This window comes from Daphnia pulicaria, chromosome 4 (assembly GCF_021234035.1).
Source record: "Daphnia pulicaria isolate SC F1-1A chromosome 4, SC_F0-13Bv2, whole genome shotgun sequence".
Classification (NCBI taxonomy): domain Eukaryota; kingdom Metazoa; phylum Arthropoda; class Branchiopoda; order Diplostraca; family Daphniidae; genus Daphnia; species Daphnia pulicaria.
Genome location: NC_060916.1, coordinates 15,321,975 through 15,343,479, shown reverse-complemented (window position 1 = coordinate 15,343,479; position 21,505 = coordinate 15,321,975). Strand labels below are relative to the sequence as shown.

At 36.6% G+C, this 21,505-nt stretch overlaps 2 protein-coding genes and 4 long non-coding RNA genes across 11 annotated transcripts; 4 read left to right on the top strand and 2 right to left on the bottom strand.

The window, feature by feature from the left end:
* Window positions 1–101: 101 nt before the first annotated feature.
* LOC124338398 lies at window positions 102–2,345 on the bottom strand. Its single transcript, XR_006917787.1, has 5 exons — window positions 2,257–2,345; window positions 1,470–1,988; window positions 1,357–1,394; window positions 757–1,276; window positions 102–660 (listed from the first exon to the last, which is right to left on the bottom strand). It is a non-coding gene; the product is annotated as an uncharacterized LOC124338398 (long non-coding RNA).
* Window positions 2,304–3,698, top strand: LOC124338332 (chymotrypsin A-like). Of its 2 annotated transcripts, XM_046792475.1 has the most exons (5): window positions 2,304–2,426; window positions 2,484–2,625; window positions 2,709–2,851; window positions 2,918–2,996; window positions 3,069–3,698. In XM_046792475.1, exons 1-5 carry the CDS (start codon window positions 2,304–2,306, stop codon window positions 3,140–3,142), a joined length of 561 nt encoding a protein of 186 aa, XP_046648431.1. In that variant the 3' UTR covers window positions 3,143–3,698. The 2 variants fall into 2 exon arrangements, with proteins under 2 accessions (XP_046648431.1, XP_046648430.1); XM_046792474.1 differs by having other exon boundaries at window positions 2,918–3,698.
* A 1,179-nt stretch (window positions 3,699–4,877) lies between these two features.
* Window positions 4,878–5,514, bottom strand: LOC124338414. Its single transcript, XR_006917809.1, has 3 exons — window positions 5,388–5,514; window positions 5,216–5,302; window positions 4,878–5,152 (listed from the first exon to the last, which is right to left on the bottom strand). It is a non-coding gene; the product is annotated as an uncharacterized LOC124338414 (long non-coding RNA).
* Window positions 5,515–6,563: 1,049 nt separating this feature from the next.
* Window positions 6,564–7,973, top strand: LOC124338283. Of its 3 annotated transcripts, none has more exons than XM_046792410.1 (4): window positions 6,564–6,966; window positions 7,041–7,244; window positions 7,305–7,437; window positions 7,516–7,973. In XM_046792410.1, the coding sequence occupies exons 1-4, from the start codon at window positions 6,702–6,704 to the stop codon at window positions 7,922–7,924; spliced, it is 1,011 nt and encodes a 336-aa protein (XP_046648366.1). In that variant the 5' UTR covers window positions 6,564–6,701; the 3' UTR covers window positions 7,925–7,973. The 3 variants fall into 3 exon arrangements, with proteins under 3 accessions (XP_046648366.1, XP_046648367.1, XP_046648365.1); XM_046792411.1 differs by having other exon boundaries at window positions 6,565–6,718; window positions 6,789–6,966; window positions 7,305–7,973; XM_046792409.1 differs by having other exon boundaries at window positions 6,565–6,966; window positions 7,305–7,973.
* A 282-nt stretch (window positions 7,974–8,255) lies between these two features.
* LOC124338428 lies at window positions 8,256–9,652 on the top strand. 3 transcript variants are annotated; one of them, XR_006917826.1, is made up of 6 exons: window positions 8,256–8,325; window positions 8,426–8,518; window positions 8,599–9,060; window positions 9,210–9,377; window positions 9,462–9,537; window positions 9,614–9,652. It is a non-coding gene; the product is annotated as an uncharacterized LOC124338428 (long non-coding RNA). The 3 variants fall into 3 exon arrangements; XR_006917825.1 differs by having other exon boundaries at window positions 8,599–8,755; window positions 8,885–9,060; window positions 9,462–9,646; XR_006917824.1 differs by having other exon boundaries at window positions 9,462–9,646.
* Window positions 9,653–16,362: 6,710 nt separating this feature from the next.
* Window positions 16,363–18,077, top strand: LOC124338382. Its single transcript, XR_006917763.1, has 8 exons — window positions 16,363–16,374; window positions 16,410–16,701; window positions 16,770–16,878; window positions 16,960–17,083; window positions 17,143–17,269; window positions 17,329–17,454; window positions 17,514–17,775; window positions 17,844–18,077. It is a non-coding gene; the product is annotated as an uncharacterized LOC124338382 (long non-coding RNA).
* Window positions 18,078–21,505: the final 3,428 nt, after the last annotated feature.

Here is a 21,505-nt window from a genome sequence, read left to right as displayed (position 1 = left end):
ATAATCAATTCGATTGCTACATTTACATAATGTTGAAAATAGTAGATGATCAACTTTATTTTCTTTTGGGTTTTGAAAAAAAAAACACACGAAAATGGCCGTGTCATGGCAGCACACATGTAATTCAACGAAGATTCCAGTTTCATCGGTTTCATGCAAAAGGACATTGAACGCCCTTGCAGCTCTACATGTACGTGTCATAAATAACAAAGTAACAGCAACTCAAGTTTAATCTCCTTGAATTGTCTTTCTCCACTAATACCCTCGAACCCAACCATAATTGGCGTACAACCGTCCAAAAACCCAAAAGGGAATTTCCATATTTTAATCAAGTAACTATTGTCGCACTGTTGATCGCATTTGGAACTTTTCCGATCGTATCGCCCAGTCTCTGCTGCCAAATTTCCAGTTATTGTGAACGTGCTGAGCTCCATGTTAGACAACTTTTCCCGACCGGAGAGTTATTTTGCATTTCTGTGGAGTTTTGCGTTTCATTTTGGAGTTGCAAGTCCTCAAGCAATAATTGTGATTGCAACTTCCTTCAATGTCATTTGTGTTCGAGTGCTTCCATATTTGTTTAAAAGCAGAAACACCGTAATTAAGCGAATCCAGTTCTTGCGAAAGATCACGTTGATTTATATTCTCGGATTCAAACAGCTCCTCTAAAAAATTAAAATATTCCAGGGTTAATTTTCTTTTTAAATTTTAACATATTAACAAACGTGATAACAATTTTAGCATATTGGCGATTCTTACATCTTTAGGCTAATTTGCATGATGAAAATATTCTTTCGCTGGAAACCTTTAGCTTAGCATTCAAAAGAAGAATCTCATTCGACCAATAAAAATACACCACTAAAGGTAATGTATTTAAACAGGTGGATAACTTTTATCAACAAGAAATGAGACCCGAATCAACTCCCCGATTGAAGGGTATTATAGAAGGCCAGCAACTTGATTTGCATTTCGCTCACGAAAAAGCTCGATAGCCAAAAAGTCACGCAAGATCACGGGGAATTTGGAGGGTTCAATAAACGACGTTGGACTGGGGTTCTCCTTATCGCTCGGGTGACACCTAAAATCAGTATAACCTTGAAATGCGTAATTTACATTGATTTGGTATTCTTTTTGTAATCAAAAGGGTGTTGGCTCAATCCAATGGAGTTTAACAAGTACGAATGATAGGGCGGTGCTTCTTCCCGGCGTCTTCAATCCCGCAATAAAAAGGAAGGCCAGCTCGACAGTGAATCACAAGTGTCGTCCAAGTCGAGAGCACCTGCAAAAACCAAGGTAATATCCATTAAAAAATTATAAATATTTGATTTAACAAGTAAATTGAATCCTAGTTATAATTACATTTTCAATGTCCTGCTGTTTCATTTCAATGACAATGGCTGATCACAAAAGTTTCAGAGAATTAAAATGGTTAATTAAATGATTCCTTACATAATCTTATTTAGATGGGCTACCAAAAAGGGAAAATCATCCTCTTCTTTGCGACGGTGACTTTCCTGAGCTGCTGCAACCCTGCCGCTAGTTCCGTCCTTCCGCGTGTCACTCGAACAGATGACGCCATCATCGTCGATTGTAAATTACAAATGATTTCTTTCTTTACAAATATTTGCTAAATGTGACGAGTTGTTTAGTTGCTGATTCCCCCATTCAAAGCAAGAACTACAACGGAGAAACAATCATTCAGCTGCCAGGGTTCAATCCTTACGCAATCATGCAACAGAAGCCGCAGAAGGTTTTCTACGAAGGATGGCCATTTTTCTTCGGATATCCTACTCCTACTAGCCCATCTACTAGGCAGTTTGAAGAAGTGCAACTACGGCAGCAGGTAGGAGTTGCCCCGGCCCCAACTACAACTAAAGCTCCAACTCCGGCTCCAACTCCAGCTCCAACTCCGGCTCCAACTCCAGCTCCAACTCCGGCTCCAACTCCAGCCCCAACTCCGGCTACGTGCGGCCGTGGGCCAGCCAAATTTCCTGGAACACGGTCATTGATTAGCGGAAGGGTCACCACGGGCGCGGACGTAACCAAAGCCAAAAATAATGCTTGGCCATTCATGGCAAGTTTATTCATTCCTGTTAACTACTAAATAAATACTAAAATACTAAATTAATTCGATTACAGGTAACCCTGAAAAATAGTGCAGGTACATTGTTTTGTAGTGGTGCTTTGATTAGTGACACTAAAATCATCACAGCGGCTCAATGCTTTGAAAAGTAATTAGATTTCAAAATAATCACTCACCGTTTCATTTCAGCAAAGCATTTCTCTTTTTCTTGCACATATAAAGAATGTCTGCATTTGAAATGCAAGGTGTGACCGTATTGATTGGCATGACGAGCCTAACAGACGTCCAGATGACGAGGAGAACGACTAAAATTATCCTTAACGGCAAATTCAATGCGTTTACCTACGTAAGTTGAACCAAAAAACAACGAATTATCATTTCTTAATTTTACTTTTGTCATTAGGCCAATGATGTGGCCATCGTAACAATGGATTCGCCTGTGATTATTTCCAATACTGTTCAACCTGTTTGTTTGGCAGCGGCCAATACCGACCCCGACCAATATTCCGGCCAGGATGCCATTGTCTTGGGATGGGGAACGGCAGGTATAACAAATAATTACCAACTGTTTGTCATTGAATGAACTTAAGACAATCTAGCGTTTCTTTTTTCTTACTTCAATTTCCAGACATAACAAAACCAAGCGCTACTTTGATGCAAGGTAAAGTTGGAATTGTGGCCAACTCTGAATGCAGGGTTGAGCCGGACTTTGGCAAATATGTTTCCGACTCAACCATCTGTGTCGCTTCTACGACCGCCTTCAGCTGCGCAGTAAGAAATCAATTCTTTGTCAACCTTTTTTTAACTTTTCAACAAGACGATGAAATACAATTTTAGGGTGACGTCGGCGGTCCAGTAGTTATTCTTTCGGCGCCAGGGACTTGGACCTTGGTTGGAATCAACAGCTATACCAAGGGTGAGTATCTAAATGTATACAAGGCATTTGGTTACAATCAATTAACGAGCCGTTTTTGTTGTTTAATGACAGCTGATTGCAGTGCTACTGGCCTTAAAACTGCTATTTCGGCGTTCAGGGCCTGGATTGATCTGTATAAGAATTAAAATCAAAAGGATAACGACGACAACCAACAAGAATACAAAATTGAGAACTAACTCTTCTTTTTTGGTTATACTGCTGGTTAGATTTTGGTTAGATTGGCGTTTGGTTCTTATATTAGTTAAAAATTCAGTTTCGGCAGACTAATATTGATTATTATAAGCCATGGTATTAAATGCACTATTGCACACCATTAATTTATACAGGTTTCTGAATAAACAGGAGACAAAAGTATTTACCAGCTCACTCGTCTGCTAAATTGATTCGACAATTTTATAAGAGTCCAGTACCCCCACCATAATCGGAAAGGCCAAGATAACAAGAATTATTAAAATTACTAATGGAAAGAGCAGTGGTGCTAGATCACGTAATCTAACGAGTTAATGTTTTCCAAAATACCTAGACAGAAATGCGACGTGCCAAAAATAACTTCAAAATTTACTGTGAATTGAACGAACAGGCCAGAATTCTAAATTTCAAAAATCTGAAAAAAATAAATAAAATAAACCCAAGGGCAGAACAAATTTTCCATTCCAGAACTGAACATTAAACGTGGGTGATGCGCAAACGCGGGAAACAGAAAATGACGGATTTCCAACAGCAATCGTGAAAACAAACTCACAACACTATTCCGTTTCCGTCAAAACAATAACCCATACGGTTTCTTCCCGCCAAATTTTCAATTAAGGTAAAACACAATTGCAAAATTTTTGTACAATCAAAAACACAATTGAGCAACTGATGGATTCGACTGGGTCAATGGCGAAATGTGTTTAATCCCGCTGCAAGAGGAAACCGATTTTACCACGTCGCAATATCATCCGAATAATTGCGGTTAACTGGCACAGATACCGACGAACGTTCGGTTAGGAAGGATAGAACGCGGCTTGGAAATACTAAACAGGACGGCGAAAACAACAAGCACGTATCTCCAATAGAATCAATGTACTATTACCATGGTAACAACTTTTCCAACATCCGTCACGTATTCCGCATTCCCCCCCCCCTTCGTGATTTTCCTTACGAGCGCACTCGATGGTTAACTTCCTTCCGAAACCCCAAAAGTTTAATGTTTCGCGGTGAACAATAAACGGAAATTTAAACGAGCAGTAGGCTACTGCTGAAAGACCTGGCTGATAAAGGATCAACCACATTTCGGGAAGGTAAACAATGTTTGGGCGACCTTCATCAGTAGAACGTTATAAATGAATTTTTTAATGACGTAGAGCGACGCGCCTTGCGTCACTAAATCAACGGAAATATTAAACGGGGAATCCGCTAACAGAGAAGAATGATTTGCAAAAACCTCAAACAGATGTGATATGTGCTGCGGATATTGACATCCTTGAAACTTTCAATTCTCATATAAAACCGATCGATTCGAGAACTGAATCCATCACAACCACTTTGAACTCGGCTCATAGTTACTGCTCTGAATTACTCCCAGTCTTTCTTTCAATCATTACCTTGACGATGAAAACAATCTTGCTTTTGGTTACCTTTTGTGTCTCCGCAGCTCATTGCCTGGTCCTACCAAGCACTGGCGCAACTGGTTCCGGTCAACTTGGACTGCCTGAAGAAGAAGACGACGTGCCGTTTCCATCGTGGACGAACTGCAGGAACTCGGCCGACATTCCCAAACGGTTTGTCCTTTCAAAGTTGAAAACAAAACCGTAGAAAACGATCATCCACTGGGAAATGTTGTGGTCGCCATCGACGAAATCGTTTGCTCAGGAACCTGCAAAAATGAAAATTGCGGGACAGGACGCAGTTGCAAACAGCTGATGACGAATCTACAGGTTTCCATTAGGAATCCTGCGACCGGCATACCAGAAAATATCATCTCCACTAACGTCGCAGCTGGATGTAGCTGCACACCACAAGATACTGGAGCTCTCGGCGAGGACATTTAAGAGCGTGATGAGGTGATTCGTGGCTCAAATTTTGTTGAAATTTGTGTTCTGCTTTAAGTTGACATTACACTCAAAGTATTATTAGCTATTCCCTGTTAAAAACTATGAAATGGATTGTTATATTAGAAAAGTAACACACACCAAACCAGCAAATAAATTATGTACCACTGAATATCCAGTTGATTTGATTGATTTCAGATCTGCTAAACTGAGAGTAGAGTTTAGTGAGTATACAGCAGTCTCTCACCAAGCCTGTTGTAATTTTCAAAAGTAGTATAGATCATCAACGTTATTTGCTTAAAAAAGAGAATAATTGTCATTGAAATCCTAAACATACCCAATGCTTGATGGTTCCTTGCAGAGCAACAAAAATACTGAATAGACAACAGCATTGAACAGTTATTCCTTCTGAAAATGTTACATATTTCTGATTGAGACCAATCCTGGAATAAAGTTTTCACATATCTTTCTTGTCATCTGTCACATATATGAACTTGTTTCAATTTGCCAATTGTGCAAATAATGTGCAATAATGTTAGTGTACTCACCAGTCGAGAGACGCCTCTTTCCCACCATTTTGGGAAAGGCAAAACAATCAACCGAATAACTTGTTTGCACAAACGTAAATTGCATACTGTACTTGCAGTTATCACTGGCACATACAGTACCTTGGCACGACAACGCTTGGCAGTTTTGAATCAGACGTTCATTTGAGACGAGAAGGCAGATTAAGAAAGTGAATCCATCATGGCCGCCATCCATAGCAGAATCCCCTGTATCATTGTGCTTCTTCTTGGAAGGCCTTGCCTCGTGTCGGGTGCGGTCGTGTGTGTGTTTCTTTCGAGTGTGCGCATGTTCAGAAATCTAAAATTGAAATTTCCAATTCCGATTTCAAACGTCCTCCACGTTAACTGGATTGTTATTCTTGACGAAAATTTGATCTCTGGTTCGAAGAATCACAGCCCTTCCTTTTCAGACGTAGAGGCAGGGTAAGGAAATGAATCCATCATGGCCGCCTTCGACTGCGGAAATCCTCCTAAATGGCGGGAATAGTTTTTGGGGCGTTGCCACTACCTTATTAATTTATTATTAGTCTACAAGTTAGACTAATTTAATTCTAATAAAAACACCGGGAATGTATACGTCGGTAAACGTTAAGTAAATGGAAAGATTGGGAGGTCCCATTCCTTTCAAATCTCCCTACTGTCAAAATAAACTAGCTGCATCTGCTCTTGTCAAATGAAAACCAGAGTTTTCTCAGCGACCTTTCATCCATTCCTTTCAAGATCCACGTGATGTCCACGACGTCAAACTCCTTGCGGTAAATAATGAAAATTCGTTTGTTAATTTTTTCATAGCATTCTTTTTGTTCAGAGATTCTTGATTGTAAATTTGCTAGTCATCAAATTTTGTTTTAAAGTGACGAAACACGAATCCACAGTGGTGACCATGGTTGTAGATATAATGGTTCCCACTGTCTGTGTTATAAGGTCCCATAAGAAAAAAATTGAAAGTTCTCCGTCAATGATCTTTCCTCAGGGCATGGTTGCTACGAAAGTGCTGCCATCTGCCCACACAATCTCTAACTGAATGGCTTACTGCAGAAACGAAGAATTCACGTTTTAATGGCGGAAATGCAGATTAATGTAAAATGTCACGCAAACCATGTTTCGTTTTTAATTGTAAATCTTCTTATAACAAAGAAAATGAAAGTCTTGCGTTTTTCCATCCACCGAAGTTGTGTCTAAATTCCTGGCAGGAAATTATTAAAAAGCCAGGACTCACTTGCCAGTCCAGAATTTGCAGTATTCATTTTGAAGAGAGCGACATACTCAAAGGGAGAGAAATTCAAGGCGTGTTTTACAGTTATCCGAAATGGAAATTAAAATCAGGTGCTCGGCCCAGTAAATTGCTAGGTATTCTCAAATTTTAATTATCCATGACAATGTTAAGTTATACTAATACTGCTAATTCTGTATGTTTCTAACAGGAAATGATGTCAGCGTACTCGAAAGACCTGCTGCAAAGAAGTATGTTCACAGTGATAGGTTTAAGTCACCATATCGAAATATAACAGCAAAGTCTAAAGCTGCTAATCCTAAGCTGCAGTTGGACAATCAATCATTTTTGTCGAATAACAACACCAATGTATTGATCCCATCACATGCAAAGAAGTCAACGTCAAATAGCATAGGTAAATTAAAAACTAAGTGTAATAAGATATTTTTTAAAAACATGACATGTTATGTTACAGCTATACACCAACTTGACGCTGAAAAAGGAAAAGTAAATGATATGGAAGCAGCTGAACCTGTGGCATTACCATGTGTAACAACAGAAGACATGTTCCAGGAACCTACTTCTGATACACTCCTACACATTCCACCTGAAAAAGAACTACAATCTGAATCTGAATCTCAATTGAGAGTAGAATTTGAACCGAAATTTCAGACGAGGGGACAGTTAATATCTTGCCAAGAGTGTAAAGAAACAGTTGTTTGTGAGGAGGCTGATTTGCCAGACGATTTCACTGCAAAGCAGTACACAGCTTTTCGCAATAGAGGAGGACTAATTTTTGTTACAATCCCAGTCTTTCAATCAATACGGGAAGTGGAAAAGATTATTTCGTCTCAATTTGAAGATGACGGTCATTATTTAGTGAGAGATAGTTACGAAATTTGTATGTCAAAAATCAAAGTACTCAATCTTTGTCCTTTTTTTTGTGACACACACCGTGCTGACTCGTATCCTTATTTAATAATGGAATTCGTACAAGTTAGATATCATTTTGAATCAAAGCGTTTTCAAGAACGTAATTTGGCAGAAGTTGATAGTAACGTGCGACAAAATTTCAAGATGGCAAAACTTGCTTAATTTTTTTTTTCTAAATGTAAATTGTATGTATGTTAATACATATTACAAGTTATAAATTGAACCAATGAAATCTATTGTTATCATCTGAAATTAATCTTAATTAGAAAATCGTCAATCAATCTGTTTAACGGATGCGCAAAGCCGCAAAGTACGCATAGCTCTGATTTGTTTACGAGGGACTTAGAAAATTTCTGTGTTGTTTCAGTGTAAGCTTCCACCCTTCCAACACCAGGTCGCGGGGCTGTCGCAGCAACCAAAGATCACAAAAAAATCAGCTGCCTTATGGGACCTTATAACACAGACAGTGGGAACCATTATATCAACAACCATGGTGGTGACGACAACTTTTCCGAGAAACACAACCAACTAGCATGCCATTTATTCGTGCAAGATAGAAATAGGTAAAATATTGTAGGCCTACTTCTAGATTGTTATTTCTTTCATGAAAGGTTTCATGTCAAAGTCCCTGTCAGATAAGTTTAGCTACGTGTTATTTTACAGACCCAAATTTGCAAATCCCTGCCCAAATATTGATCCTTCCTTGACGATTTGAAATCAATGAATATTTAAAAGCTAGGAAGAATGGAGATGAAGGTATTCATCATGTCGGGACCTTTTTTACATGTATTAATTAATTCCATCGTGAAATGGAAATTTACTATTACCATTAATAGCAAGACATTGAACTTGACTGAACAAAGGACGAGTTTGAGCCGCATTAAAGTGAGAATGCACGAATTAGGACTATGTATAAGGCCAACAACTTATTGGCATTTCGCTCACGTCGACTTCGAGACACAAAAAAAGCCGCAAGACAACTAAACAAAACGGGTATTAATACGGATTGTTTACAACGACGGCAAGTATTTGACAGACTAACTTAAGCCTTTCTTAATATGGAAATGATGCTCAATCATTTGCAATCAAATTTTCATCCATTTTTCGTTTACTACTTCATAGGGAAGATGGCTCATTAGAGTACGGAGTTTACAGCTAGTAAGAATTGAGGTCCCTCAGTGCTTCGTGATCGTCCCGCAATAACAAGGAAGCCCAGCTCACAAGTGAATCAAAAGTGTCGTCCAAGTCGGGAAAAAATATCTGCGTCTGATCTGCATCAAGTAGTTGTAAGACTCAAGGTATTAATTTTTTTAAAAGTTTATAGTACCTGCGAATTTCATTCCTCTTAAATGTTACTAAATCAAGTACTAAGATTCACTTGCGCTGCTGGCACTTAAAATTCTATTGGTGCTCACAAATGTTTCTCAACCATTTTCGTCTTCGTTAGTGTACTGAGCTACTGGAATCCTGTCGCTGGTTTCTCCCTAACTCGCACAAGTGATGCCATCTCTTAATTGTGTTCATTCAGTTGCTGCTGGATATGCTCATAATTATCATAATTAGCGAAAAGATTGGTGGCAGAATTGATGCCGAAATTCGTGACTGGCCTTTCATGGTAAGTTAATTTATTCATAACTTGTAGGCTATATCGTGTTTGGTATTGATTATCTTATAAATGGCTACATGTTTGGAATTTTAGGTAGCCCTAAAAAGAAGTGCGGCGGAGCTTTGATTAGTGACTCTAACGTCCTGTTGGTGGCCTATTGCATGGAAAAGTATTTTAGAATTATACCCACGTTTCCTTTCACATTACGTTGCAGTTAAGCTTTAATCCTTTTCTTTTATGCACAGAATATCTATTTGAGATGTCTGGTGGGATGACGAGGAAAATCGGCAAAGTTGTTTTTCACAGCTGCCACCCATGTACGTTGCTACAGAACAGCGGTTTATTATTATGCTGGAAACTATTTTAATCTTTTGATTTATTTTCATTTGAATATTTGATTAGCCTTATTGACATCGCTGTCAATCCGTTGGACTCGTCCGTAGTTATTTCCAGGACGGTTTCGCCAGTCTGTTTGCATCCGCAAAGTTATTCCCACCACGAACAATATAACGCCGACAAAAACATGCAATTGTTTTGGGATTGTGATGATAGACATTGCTAAAGTTTCAATTGTATGCTTATAGATTAAAAAATCAAATTAAAAACAGGTTTCGGAGCGAGTCAATCAACAACATAAGAATCACCGATATTTATGTCATCCCCAATTATATAGAAGGTCATCTACTCTGATTGGATTCAACTACAATCCTGAGTAAAAAAACTTTTTCAATTATTTTCCAGCATCAATCACATTTTCGAGTTTGTAATTTCAAATTGCAGCATGTAGGAGAGGACAACGATCATGTGCAACATTGCTGAAAACCAATTACTAAGACATCCTTACAAAATGTCTAAAAATTATTCAATCAATATTTTTCCAGGGTCCTTTAAAACCAGCAATTAGGAGAGGCCCATAATTTTCTTCTTTTATTGTCTATAAATCCATTGGTGAGGAAACGAACTTTTCCCTTTCAGTACTTTTATCCGGCCTGATTGAAAGAACGCGTTCGCTTTTCAGACACCCAGACGGACAGACCGGTTTTCGTATTGCAGCTAGACATGTCTGTGAGTGTTTTGAATGTTTTCCCCATGAGCGGCCATTCAGGGTCGTATTACATCCACTGCTTATCAAGATCCCAAAATGAATGTGTTGCCGTCTATGATTGATAACCGGTCTTTTATCAGGTCGTCCTTAGGGGTTCATCTTTCCGACTGACCCCACCGCCCGTATGGAAATGAGTCAATGAAAATCACTGCAGATCAACGAAAATCATAAACAAATCAAAAGACAGTCTGAAATGTCATAGAATGTCAGTAAGAATGTCACGCAAATATCACTGGCGATGATTTTCTATGATAAATCAATTTACAAAGTCAGTAACAAATCGTTGGAAAATCAAAGATATTTCAAAATTAGAACAGAGTCCAAAAAACTCATTGGTATATCATTGGATCCAGAAAATGAAGTATTTTACAGTGATTAAACTTAATTTAGTCATTGAACTAATCAATGAACATAACGTAAAAATCCATGGAATATTTTCTTTTGAAAAATTACTGATTTTCTACTGATATTTACATTTTCAGTAATTTTCAGTAAACCTTTGAATTTCTTATCATTTTATTGCCATACTTCATTGACACCTATAAATCAATAATCAGCATCTATTTATCACTAAGAAATCATTCCAATGATTAATAAATGATTGTTCAATGAGTCCCAAACGGCGGTAGTTTTGATTTTATAATGATTTTTATACAGCTTGCTATTGATTTTTATAATTACTTCTCAGTTCATATCACTGAGCTTTCCTCAGATTTCAGTGATATTTCAGGGATTACCACTAAGAATTATCACTGAGAATGATTTTTTATCCAATGATTTCTATTGATTGATTGAAAACTGCTCAGTTTAAATCACTAAGTTTTCCCAACATAAATTTTAATGATATTTCAGTGGCTAGCAGCCTAGCACAGTTGACAAATATCACGACAGGGATTTCCAGAATCATTTGATTTTCACTGATTATCAATGTTAAATCATTAGTTATCCCGATTAATATTTTCCTGATAGTTCATTGACTTTATTGCCGATTATTACTAAATAGTGAACATAGTAAATGAAATACCATTACAAATGATTTCTCAAATATCAATAAATTATCACTGAAAGGCCTTTGGAATGCTTTTCACGTTCTTCTTATGAAGAATCATTGACTTATATTATTTTGTTGCGACGAAATCAATGATATTAAGGGTGAATTTCCATATGTAAGAAACATACGGCGTTGTCAACATGGTTAATATAGAATTGAATGTGCAACCATAGCCAATGGTTATCGCACGCTCCTATGGATCGAAAGGTACCGTGTTCAATCCCAGATCGGGGCTTATAAATATGAATCAATGAAAATGACACCTGAGTATGATTTCAGTTGGTATCTTCTTCATATGATGATGGTAAGACGGGTGGTAGTCTTGGTTTAACGCGAAAGCGACTCCTAGGCGAACAGCGTAATCATCGTAAATATGAAGGAAGATACCATAATTTTGAGACCTACTTTAAACGATAATATCCTAAATGACAATATAATGGGTGCATCTCACAGTGACGGAATCGCACTAGTAAAGGTGGCCATAAATAACAGCTTTTTTTTTTTTGCTCATAAATATATAGTGTTGAAAGTAAAGTGTTTCATTAGTAAAATATATCACTAATAATTTCATTGTTTAGTAACTCGAAACAGTACCCATTAATAACTAGTTCTTTAAGTAAAATGTCTCATAAGAACGAAGTTCTTGTGGTTCTTGTATCATAAGAACTTCGTTGCATTGATAAATTGTCTCACTAGTATTTCTGTTCACAAGTAACATCAGGTTAGGTTAGGTTAGGTTAGGTTAGGTTAGGTTAGGTTAGGTTTGGTTAGGTTAGGTTTGGTTAGGTTAGGTTAGGTTATAAAATTGGTAATTCCCGAATCACAATCACGGCGAAGCCGTGAACATCATATTATTATCATCCACGGCGAAGCCGTGAACGTCAAGTTATTATCAATCACGGCGAAGCCGTGAACATAATTTTATTATTATCCACGGCGAAGCCGTGAAATTAAATTCGGTATCATCCACGGCGAAGCCGTGAAATTTACATTCGGGATCATCACGGCGAAGCCGTGAATATCATACTGGATCATAGGGGGTGTTACTGTTGATGCCTGTTACTAACGAGACGTTGTCGTTATACTACAAAATACTACTGTATCACTTTCCCTTTTCACACGAAATTTTGAAAAAGAATTATGAAACAATTTACTGTTGACCATTTGTTGGTATGAAATAAATAAATTATTTAGAAAATTTTGATTTTCTACCGAACGGTATTATTTGAGATACGTTTTACTAGTGATGCACTGTAGCCATTTTCAATTTTACTAGTGATACAAATTACTATAGTACGATACTTAAGCGCCTTTTTACTACTGCGATTCCGTCATAGTGCTACGCACCGAATATAATGATGTTTCTAGTGATAAATGAATGATTTGTTTCGGGCTCGGTTATAATTTCTATCCGCTAATTGATTTTGCAATGACAAATATTTCGTTACTGGACTCTATCCTATTTCTAGCATTTTTCTTATATGTTATTTCATGATTTTGTGAAAGAATTTTTAATGATTATAAAAATACCAAACACACCACCAACACGTTTTTCTTTTTCTTCGGAAAAAAATAGTTTATCACAACGCCTGATATAGACACGTATGATTTAGATACTTTAACTGACTAAATTTATCGAATGTCCAACGTCATAGGTAGTTGGTTATAGAGTCTGGCTACCACTCAAAGTTGCGATGGTTCAAGTCCCGATACGGAAAATTTCAACCCGTGCTACAATTAATTCTAACAGATAATAGGTAATTAAGTAAAATAAAAAAGGAGAACAAGGGTAAGGAAAACCGACAACAGGAGTTCAAAACTGGTAGAGAAAGAAAACTAGTATAGATAAATTTAGCTTTTGAATTTTATAAAAAAAGTCATTGGATACAGGCATTGAAAAATCAATCATTAAAAAAGCATAGAAAAACTAATCAATAAAAAAGCATTGAAAACTTCACATTAAATCAGTCAAAAGTAAGTGAATATATGATTTGAAAATCAATGAAAAACCATTCATTTCTCAGTGATAAATTTATGCTTAGTCAGTAATAATCATGTCCCAATTTTGATGGCAATAATCATTGGATAATTAATCAAGCTAATATCCTTCAATTATCAGTGATTAATCAAAGGGGCGTTTTCATACGGGCGGCTCCTTTAATACTTAACCGCACGATTCAAACGCTTTTATTCTCTCATAATATATTTTATTTATAGCTATATTCGACTTAGCAAAAGAAGAAAATTTCTGTTCGCGGTTGGAGTATTCCGTCAGACAATTCTATAGATATATATCTTTTGTTTTCATTACGTCAATCAAGTAGGACGTTATTATTTACACTGGATTAAATCGTTGGACTTGGAAGCGCACATCCGTGCGTACAAGGCAGCCGTGTTACGAGCACTAGTTAAACCGGAATTCTACACATCAGACTCGGACGGTATGCCTCTGGATTCCTACACTGGAGAAAGTAAAAACATTTAGTTTAATCTATAATGCCTCCGTATAAAAACCGAACTTGTTTGGAATGTTTCCATCAGTCTTTTTAAGTCATTTTCACTGAAAGGGACTACATAATTTGGTTCCTCTTGAAGAGAGAAACAATAGTTTCTAACATTTATTTCTTTTAAGTAAAAGATACTACTTTACTCGTTATTTCATCCGCATTCAATTTAATTCCATATAGTAATTCAATTTTAACTGACTAGGTGTATTGGCGAGACAAGTACTAGGACAAGTATTCAATTTCGGTCGAAATCAGCAACTGTTGAGCCGTGGCTGCGTTTCCCATTCGTCCATGTACATGTCATTGTATATGTATTTGGATGACAACTTATTATTTGTTGATGAAACATCTGTTTGAATTATTATTTTTCATATTAAGAAATTTGTTAACGCCATGCTTCCTTCTACAGGTTTATTTTGGTGGGTTTCCCTGGCGTTTTGTTGGTGTTTTTTATCAGGTAATTGGACTTTCTATTGTATTAAGTCTGTAATGATGAGTTGCTTATTGATTCGTGTTTCTGATTCAATGATTTCAAATAATTCAGTAAGTTCTGAGAAACTGTAGTGTAATGTTAAGCGTGAAATTGCTATCGGTCAAGTATAGTAACACTGATGGTCGATTTTGGTTTCAGGTGATTTATTCGCTTGGCCCCCGTGATGTGAGTATTGTTTAGGCCCTATGTTTTTTGGGGTGTTGTGATGAAAGTTAACATTTAGAGCATTGGGTTCTGAATTTTGGTGATTATTGTTGTTTCTGAATTGTCTCCGTCATGACGGTTTTTCATCGTTTGGGTGGAGGTTTTAAATTCCCTTTAATTCTACAGGTTTTGGCGTGGCAATCCTAGGATTTGTTTATGGTAATTTGCTTACCATGTTTAAATGAGTAAGTTTGTCATGATGAAAAAAACTTTAATGACTTCTGATCTGCCAGCAAGTTGCAATTTAAAATTTGTTTTAAAGCCATTAGGTCAGAATGGCATAACATTATGTATATTGTCGTTGTTGTTATAAGTTGTTCTTATTGTCAATAGAGCCAACAGAGAAAATGAAACATTTAGATGTAAGTTAGAGTTATGCGAGATTTGCGCGAGATGTTTATTACCCCTATCCATGGGAATGTCTCGTAGAGTTGATTAATGATTTTATTTTTAATCTATCGAGATAATGCTCAGTTCTTTTTAAGAGAAATCTACACAGCAGCGGTAGGATGCTTTTTTTAGCCCTATTTCAGCACTTTAAGATTACTTAACACGTTAAGCATTTTGGTAAGCATTATAAACAAACTGAAAAGCAAAATGTCATGCTTCTTCGTAGTGTAACATGCTTACAAAAAAATAAGTATGTTTATAAAATGAAATTAAGTATGTTTACAGAACAAGTACTTTTAGCAACACACTTATCATAGATTTAACGTACTTAAAGTTTTAAAAAGTATGTTAATGCTTCTTAAGTATGTTAAATAAAAAAGAACAAGTCCTTTAAGCAACACAATTATCATAAACTAAACGTATTTACTTTATTTATAAACGTACTCCAATGTTTTCTCTGCTCTAAGTAGCGTATAAGAGAGAAAGACAACCGTCTTCAACTTCAAAGTCGCATAGATGTGACTAACTTCGACCAACGACGATGCAATCGATGCACCTCGCAAGAAAAACTATTTCACCCCATCAAGTTGTAAGTTTGTTGTTCCTTGTGTGGTATTTGATGGTGTTGTGCTATTGTCTGTACAAGAGAGAAATGGCGAGGGAAACGGACCAGCATGAAAGTGTCGAGAACACTGGATTTATCCAGAAAAACCTAATAACGAAAACCATTTTAGAGTAGAACGGCGTCAGAATGAAGGAAGTTCGAGTTTTTGGACAAGGTGACCAAGTTTTTGTCAACCAAAGTTGCCCCGTCAATCGCTGCGAGATCGTCACCAATCGGACAGAACGTCCGATCGAGAAAGTCTGCTGCAACAAAAAAATGACAGAGTCCATTTCATTAACCATTAATGCAACTAATTCATACAATTTGCCTCTGATGATAAGGTCTCTATAGCTGAGAGGTTAGCAAGCTGGATTGCCATTCCAGCGGTTAATGGTTTAAATCTCAATACAGTCAGAACTTTTTTTCAATAAAACTGATCAACGTACTTATCCTCCATCAACATACTTATTCAAAAATCAGTATGATGAGAAGATAAGTACGCAAAATAATTTAAAGTATGAAAATTTCATAAGTACTCCTGGCCGGCAAAAAAGCATCTTGCATAAGCATGTTACCACCGCTGTGTATCTATCCTTTTCTATTTCCTGTCATCGAACTGTCCAAGTTAACTAATTTGCTAGTGAAATGTGTCGTGCAACTTGTCGTTAATCCATACGTGTATCCAAGGTCCAAACACTGTTAAAACGGTTACTAACTTTTCGGGGTTGCCAACCACGAAAAAAACGGAACGCCTCCGAAATTTTCGTATGTAGCCTAAATTTTCGTGGTTATTGGCACGAAGTCCGCTGTTCTCACCAAAACCCCAAAATGTTGGTAGTTGTAAGCCCCTAAAATACATGGTTAAGACTGAACACAAAAAGTAAATCAACGGCAACGCTGAATTAGTGATCGTTCTTACTTCTTCCAGAAACAAAGTTCCGAGTTGTTCGTGTTCGAATGGCGGCTAATCTACGTTATGGTAGTAATACATTTTTCTAAGTCTACAAAAAGTGTGTTTGTTGAATTAATCAATTGTTCAATTAATAGGTCTTATGACATTGTCTTGATAACCATGTTGAAGAAAAAGATAAGAGAAATGATCTAGAGAAAATGTGTCAAGTCCTGCAGCATAAAAGCACTGAACCGACTTTGTCTCGTGTGTTTCAACTATTTTTTTCAGAAACTTAACGAATTTTTGTTAAAGATAATTGACTAATGACAGTTTATTGTAATTTAGATGGTGAATCTGTACAGTTGGATGACAGTGATGGGCAGCATGTCTCTAATCAAACTTTCCCCGTTAACACAAGACAGTTTGAATGACTCAATTCTTCTATGTAAAAATTGCCATTGATGAGGAAGTAAGCCATCTACAGAACTTTTATCGATAATTGACTAATGATATTTTATTGTAATTTAGATGGTGAATCTGTACAGTTGGATGACAGTGATGGGCAGCATGTCTCTAATCAAACTTTCCCCGTTAACACAAGACAGAGTTTGAATGACTCAATTCTGCTATGTAGAAAATGGCCATTGATGAGGAAGTAAGCCATCTACAGAACTTTTATCGATAATTGACTAATGATATTTTATTTTAATTTAGATGGTGAATCTGTACATTTGGATGACAGTGATGGGCAGCATGTCTCTAATCAAACTTTCCCCGCTAACACAAGACAGAGTTTGAATGACTCAATTCTGCTATGTACAAATTGCCATTGATGAGGAAGTAAGCCATCTACAGAACATTTATCGATAGTTGACTAAGGATATTTTATTGTAATTTAGATGGTGAAACTCAACAATTGGATGACAGTGATGGGCAGCCTATCTAATCAAGCTTTCCCCATTGTTAACACAAGAAAGAGTTTGTACGACTCAATTCTGCTACATACAAATTGCCATTGATAAGAGAGTTAAGCCATCTACAGAAAGGTTCCAACTCTATTGAAGAACAAACCTTCACCACACCCTGATTTGTTTTGTTGTGGATAGAATGTTTTCGAAGTATCCAAAGTCAAGTTAGGACAAGAAAGACTAGTAAACAAACGTGAGTATGCTGTAATATATACAACACTGTACTTCATTTAATTTTTGAATTTCTTTCTTCGATTTTAGAGAGGAGAGCCTGGTGACGTCACGGAAATCTGCCAAACGTTCGTAGAGAACTGGTTGGCTTATCCACCGTTGATCCTTAAGTATGCAGTGAAGGCGAAGAAGACAATTGATGCTGTGAGTCGAAGACCAGCTTATTGCAAAGTGTAAAAGTGCTAACTGTTAGTATCTAATTGTGTTTTTGTCATTCTACACTGTGGCTTCGAAGTTGTATGAAATAAAACGTTATTAACTCGATTTTGAAACTCTTTCATTTATTGTTTGATAACTCTCGCTTAATTCATATTATTAAGGGTATATAAAGCTATAATTTAGATCCTATAAATTGACGTTAAATTCTCCAAAAAATTGGTACCAACAACCACGAATTTTTCGTTGTGGTTTATTATACGACTTTTTCGTATTGAACAACCACGAATCTCCCACTATTAATTTTTGGGAGCTACAACCACGAAAAAGTCGTGAAATGTTTTAACAGTGAACCAGTTCTTCTATCGCGAACATTAATTATTTGCAGGTAGAAGGAGTGACGGTGGTGACCAGTGTAGTGGAGCGGGTTTTTTTTTTTCACTGACAGCGTCCAATTCACGGTGAGTTCTGCTGTCGACTGCACTGCACCCGACTATAGACTAGAAAAGGGGACTGGCTAACTAACTATAACTGCTAACTATGTAACATTTATTAAGATCAGACGGATTATATCACACGCTAATATGTAACGTTTTCTTGACCTATTTGACATGTCAGTTGGAGGGGTGTATCTCAATAACATTCAAATTTCACTCTAGCTTTATTCTGATTTTTCTCATAAATAACTGTCATTATTGATCAATTTTGCCATTCAATCTTGCGTCCGCTTGTTGTATTTAGCACCGACTAAGTTGAAACTCATCATCATTTAGCGTAGTTCGTGTTTTCATAAAGTGGGATACAAAAGTAGTCTTCCTTTTGATAGATTTATTTGTTATTAAATGAAGTTATGTCCTTTTTTTTACTCTGTTTTTTTTTAACAACTTTATTTTAGTCTAATTATTACATTTGGGAAATTTTCCGACTTTGTATAGGGAATAAAATAATTGGCAGTTCGTTCTTATGGATTTTCCGTGTATCCTGTGGGTTTCTCTCTCGGTTTCTCTTTGGTTAGTCCTCTCGGCCGTCCTTGACAGTACATTCAGTCGACAATAACGGTCGTTTCCTTGATTTTCCTTTGATCAACGGTGATGGTGGTCGACGGTCAATGGCGTAATCGACTTGCCTGTCGACCAATCAACAGGTAGGAATGTCGTCTTTCTCCATTTTATACAAAGTGTCGCTATATTTCGGGTCTTGATTTCACTTTCGAAACGAAAATTTAATTATTACGATCAATTCCACCTTAATCGTTTGATTGATTCCCTTGCCGATTTTATAGAAATGTTTGCTTCCCTTGAAACTGGTGTTCGATTGCGACATTCAATGAATGTAAATACCATCGTTTCAATGTCAGAGTAGCGATCATTACGTCAGTGCTGATGCACGCGATGGGTAGAATTTGTGGCTAGTCGTCTTGTATCGATTTCATTTTTGCTTATTAGTAGTTCATTGTTTAGTGGTCCAAAAAACCAACAGCTTTACAAATCATTATGATATTTCTGAATAGGTCTACTTTGTCATCGTTTTGTTTTTCTTTGGATTTTGTTCTACAATGTTTATATTACAGTCTTTATACAACGCTTCCTCTGTCAAAATTGCCAGTTCCCTGCACAATTCTGGGTGTTGATCCTGACAGTCTCAACTGGTCTGTCATCTTAGTTTTATCATGCTGGGTTAATTAAAATCTTTTTCTCCTCAACTCGACTACGTTTTTGTGGGTTGGTGATCTACTTTCAAGACTAGTGATTTGCAGTTCAACAGCTGCTGCCGAATGGTAAAGGTCAATTGGTATTCATTTCATTATTTATTAACAATGATAATATTGAATAATCCGTCTCCCTTTGCTCAATTTTGTATGATTATAGAAATGTTCAAAATAATTCAATTTAGTCAACAGTCGAGAGCCAGTACAACGGTGTTCAAGATTGTCCCAACGTCTTGTGATAGATAGGTCTTGATCCGGCTGTCCCTGAACTATTTATCTCAAGTTTTTTCTTTTCTTTTAAGGCTACAGAGCGTTAGTAGATTTGTGAGTAAAAGTTAGAATTTGTTATTTTTGCATTAGGATTAGCTATGTTTTTCTTAGGTGGGATTTTTGACTAAGTATAGTAGTAGGGTTAGATTATACACATACAAATGGGAAATGGTGAGTGTTAAACTGGAGAGAGTATATAAGAAAGAGAACGTGTATAGTTAGATGGTCTAATGCCGATCGCGTCTATATTATGTAACTCATATTTCTGTGGCAGCCGATCTAGGACTTGATTGGCTTTTTATATTACTTGCAATCAGGTCAGGGTGGACCCGTTACATACACCTCATCTCTTTTCTACGGAGACAATTTGGACAGCCTTCGGGAACGATTCAACTCAATAGAATCAAAATGTGAAAAACTGATGCCATCGCTATCTATTAATTAAAATTAAAGGAAATAAAATTAATTGCATTACAAAGCAAAATCTAGGAAGGTAAATTAAAATAACGCCTTCAAGCTTAAATTGGTCGAACTTCAAATGAATATATAGACCCTAGCGCGTGTATAATATCAATGTTCATTCATACAGAAATTTCATAAACAAATTATTGTAATAAGCTCGCTCATTAATTCGTAGCTTCTGGTTATGATATTACATACAGGTATATAATAGCAGGTATAATATAGCTAGCTTCCTCGTTATAGTTTCCTTACCTTGCCGAAAGCGGCCGAAAGCCATTTGGACTGAGCGACTAACGGTTTCAACAATTCATTTTCTATCAGGCCTCATATTATTCCATTGTTCCACATTTTCAGGCGAATGTAGTCCACATCATCTTCTGTCTAGAGCCGTACGATTGATACTGAAACACTCTAATACTTACACCTTTATATTTGATCGCGTATGGTTGTACACTGTTAAAAAAGAATATCGTTTTTCGATTTTTTTAATCTCTAAAACCGATTTCCGCCAGAAAGACATTTTTAAATAACTGTTTTCAAAAAACGATAGTTATGCCTAAAAATGTATTACATAATTATTGAAAAATGATATTTTAATTATATCTCTTTTAAACATTTTAAATTCCCTGTTACCGTTAATATAGATGCATGTAACCCATAGAAAAAAAAATTTATATTACGCATATGCATTACAGAAATGTCCGTCTATTGAGTATGTAGTTTGAGGCGCTCAGACATGATAAAGAATTGTTATTGAGAACTATTTTATTTCAGAAATCAGAGATGATGTAGTAGTTGGGAGGCGAACCATTGATCTTAAGCTTGCCAGGCAACTGCTTTACCACTGAGCTACTTTGACATTTGTAATAGTAAATTTGGTTCTGGCGTAAATGTCCTGGTGATTTGGGGGCAGCTCTATAGGGCAGGTTATTAAATTACTCACGATTCTCGATAAGATAATACGGATATGAATTTATGTCCCAGTTAAAGTACTATTTGATTGTTGTCAAATGGTACTTAATAAATGTTTTATTTCATTAAATAAAAGTATCAATATCTGTTTTTTGAAAATCAATAGTAAAGATTTCATATTAAC

Excerpts from the sequence above, each read along its gene's own strand:
- LOC124338332 (XM_046792474.1), top strand. The coding sequence starts at position 2,304 with ATGTCTGCATTTGAAATGCAAGGTGTGACCGTATTGATTGGCATGACG. Across the intron at positions 2,427-2,483 it reads AATTCAATGCGTTTACCTAC|GCCAATGATGTGGCCATCGT; the intron begins GTAAGTTGAACC and ends TTTTGTCATTAG. Across the intron at positions 2,852-2,917 it reads CGACCGCCTTCAGCTGCGCA|GGTGACGTCGGCGGTCCAGT; the intron begins GTAAGAAATCAA and ends ATACAATTTTAG.
- LOC124338283 (XM_046792409.1), top strand. The coding sequence starts at position 6,702 with ATGTCACGCAAACCATGTTTCGTTTTTAATTGTAAATCTTCTTATAAC. Across the intron at positions 6,967-7,040 it reads TCGGCCCAGTAAATTGCTAG|GAAATGATGTCAGCGTACTC; the intron begins GTATTCTCAAAT and ends TGTTTCTAACAG. Across the intron at positions 7,245-7,304 it reads GTCAACGTCAAATAGCATAG|CTATACACCAACTTGACGCT; the intron begins GTAAATTAAAAA and ends GTTATGTTACAG.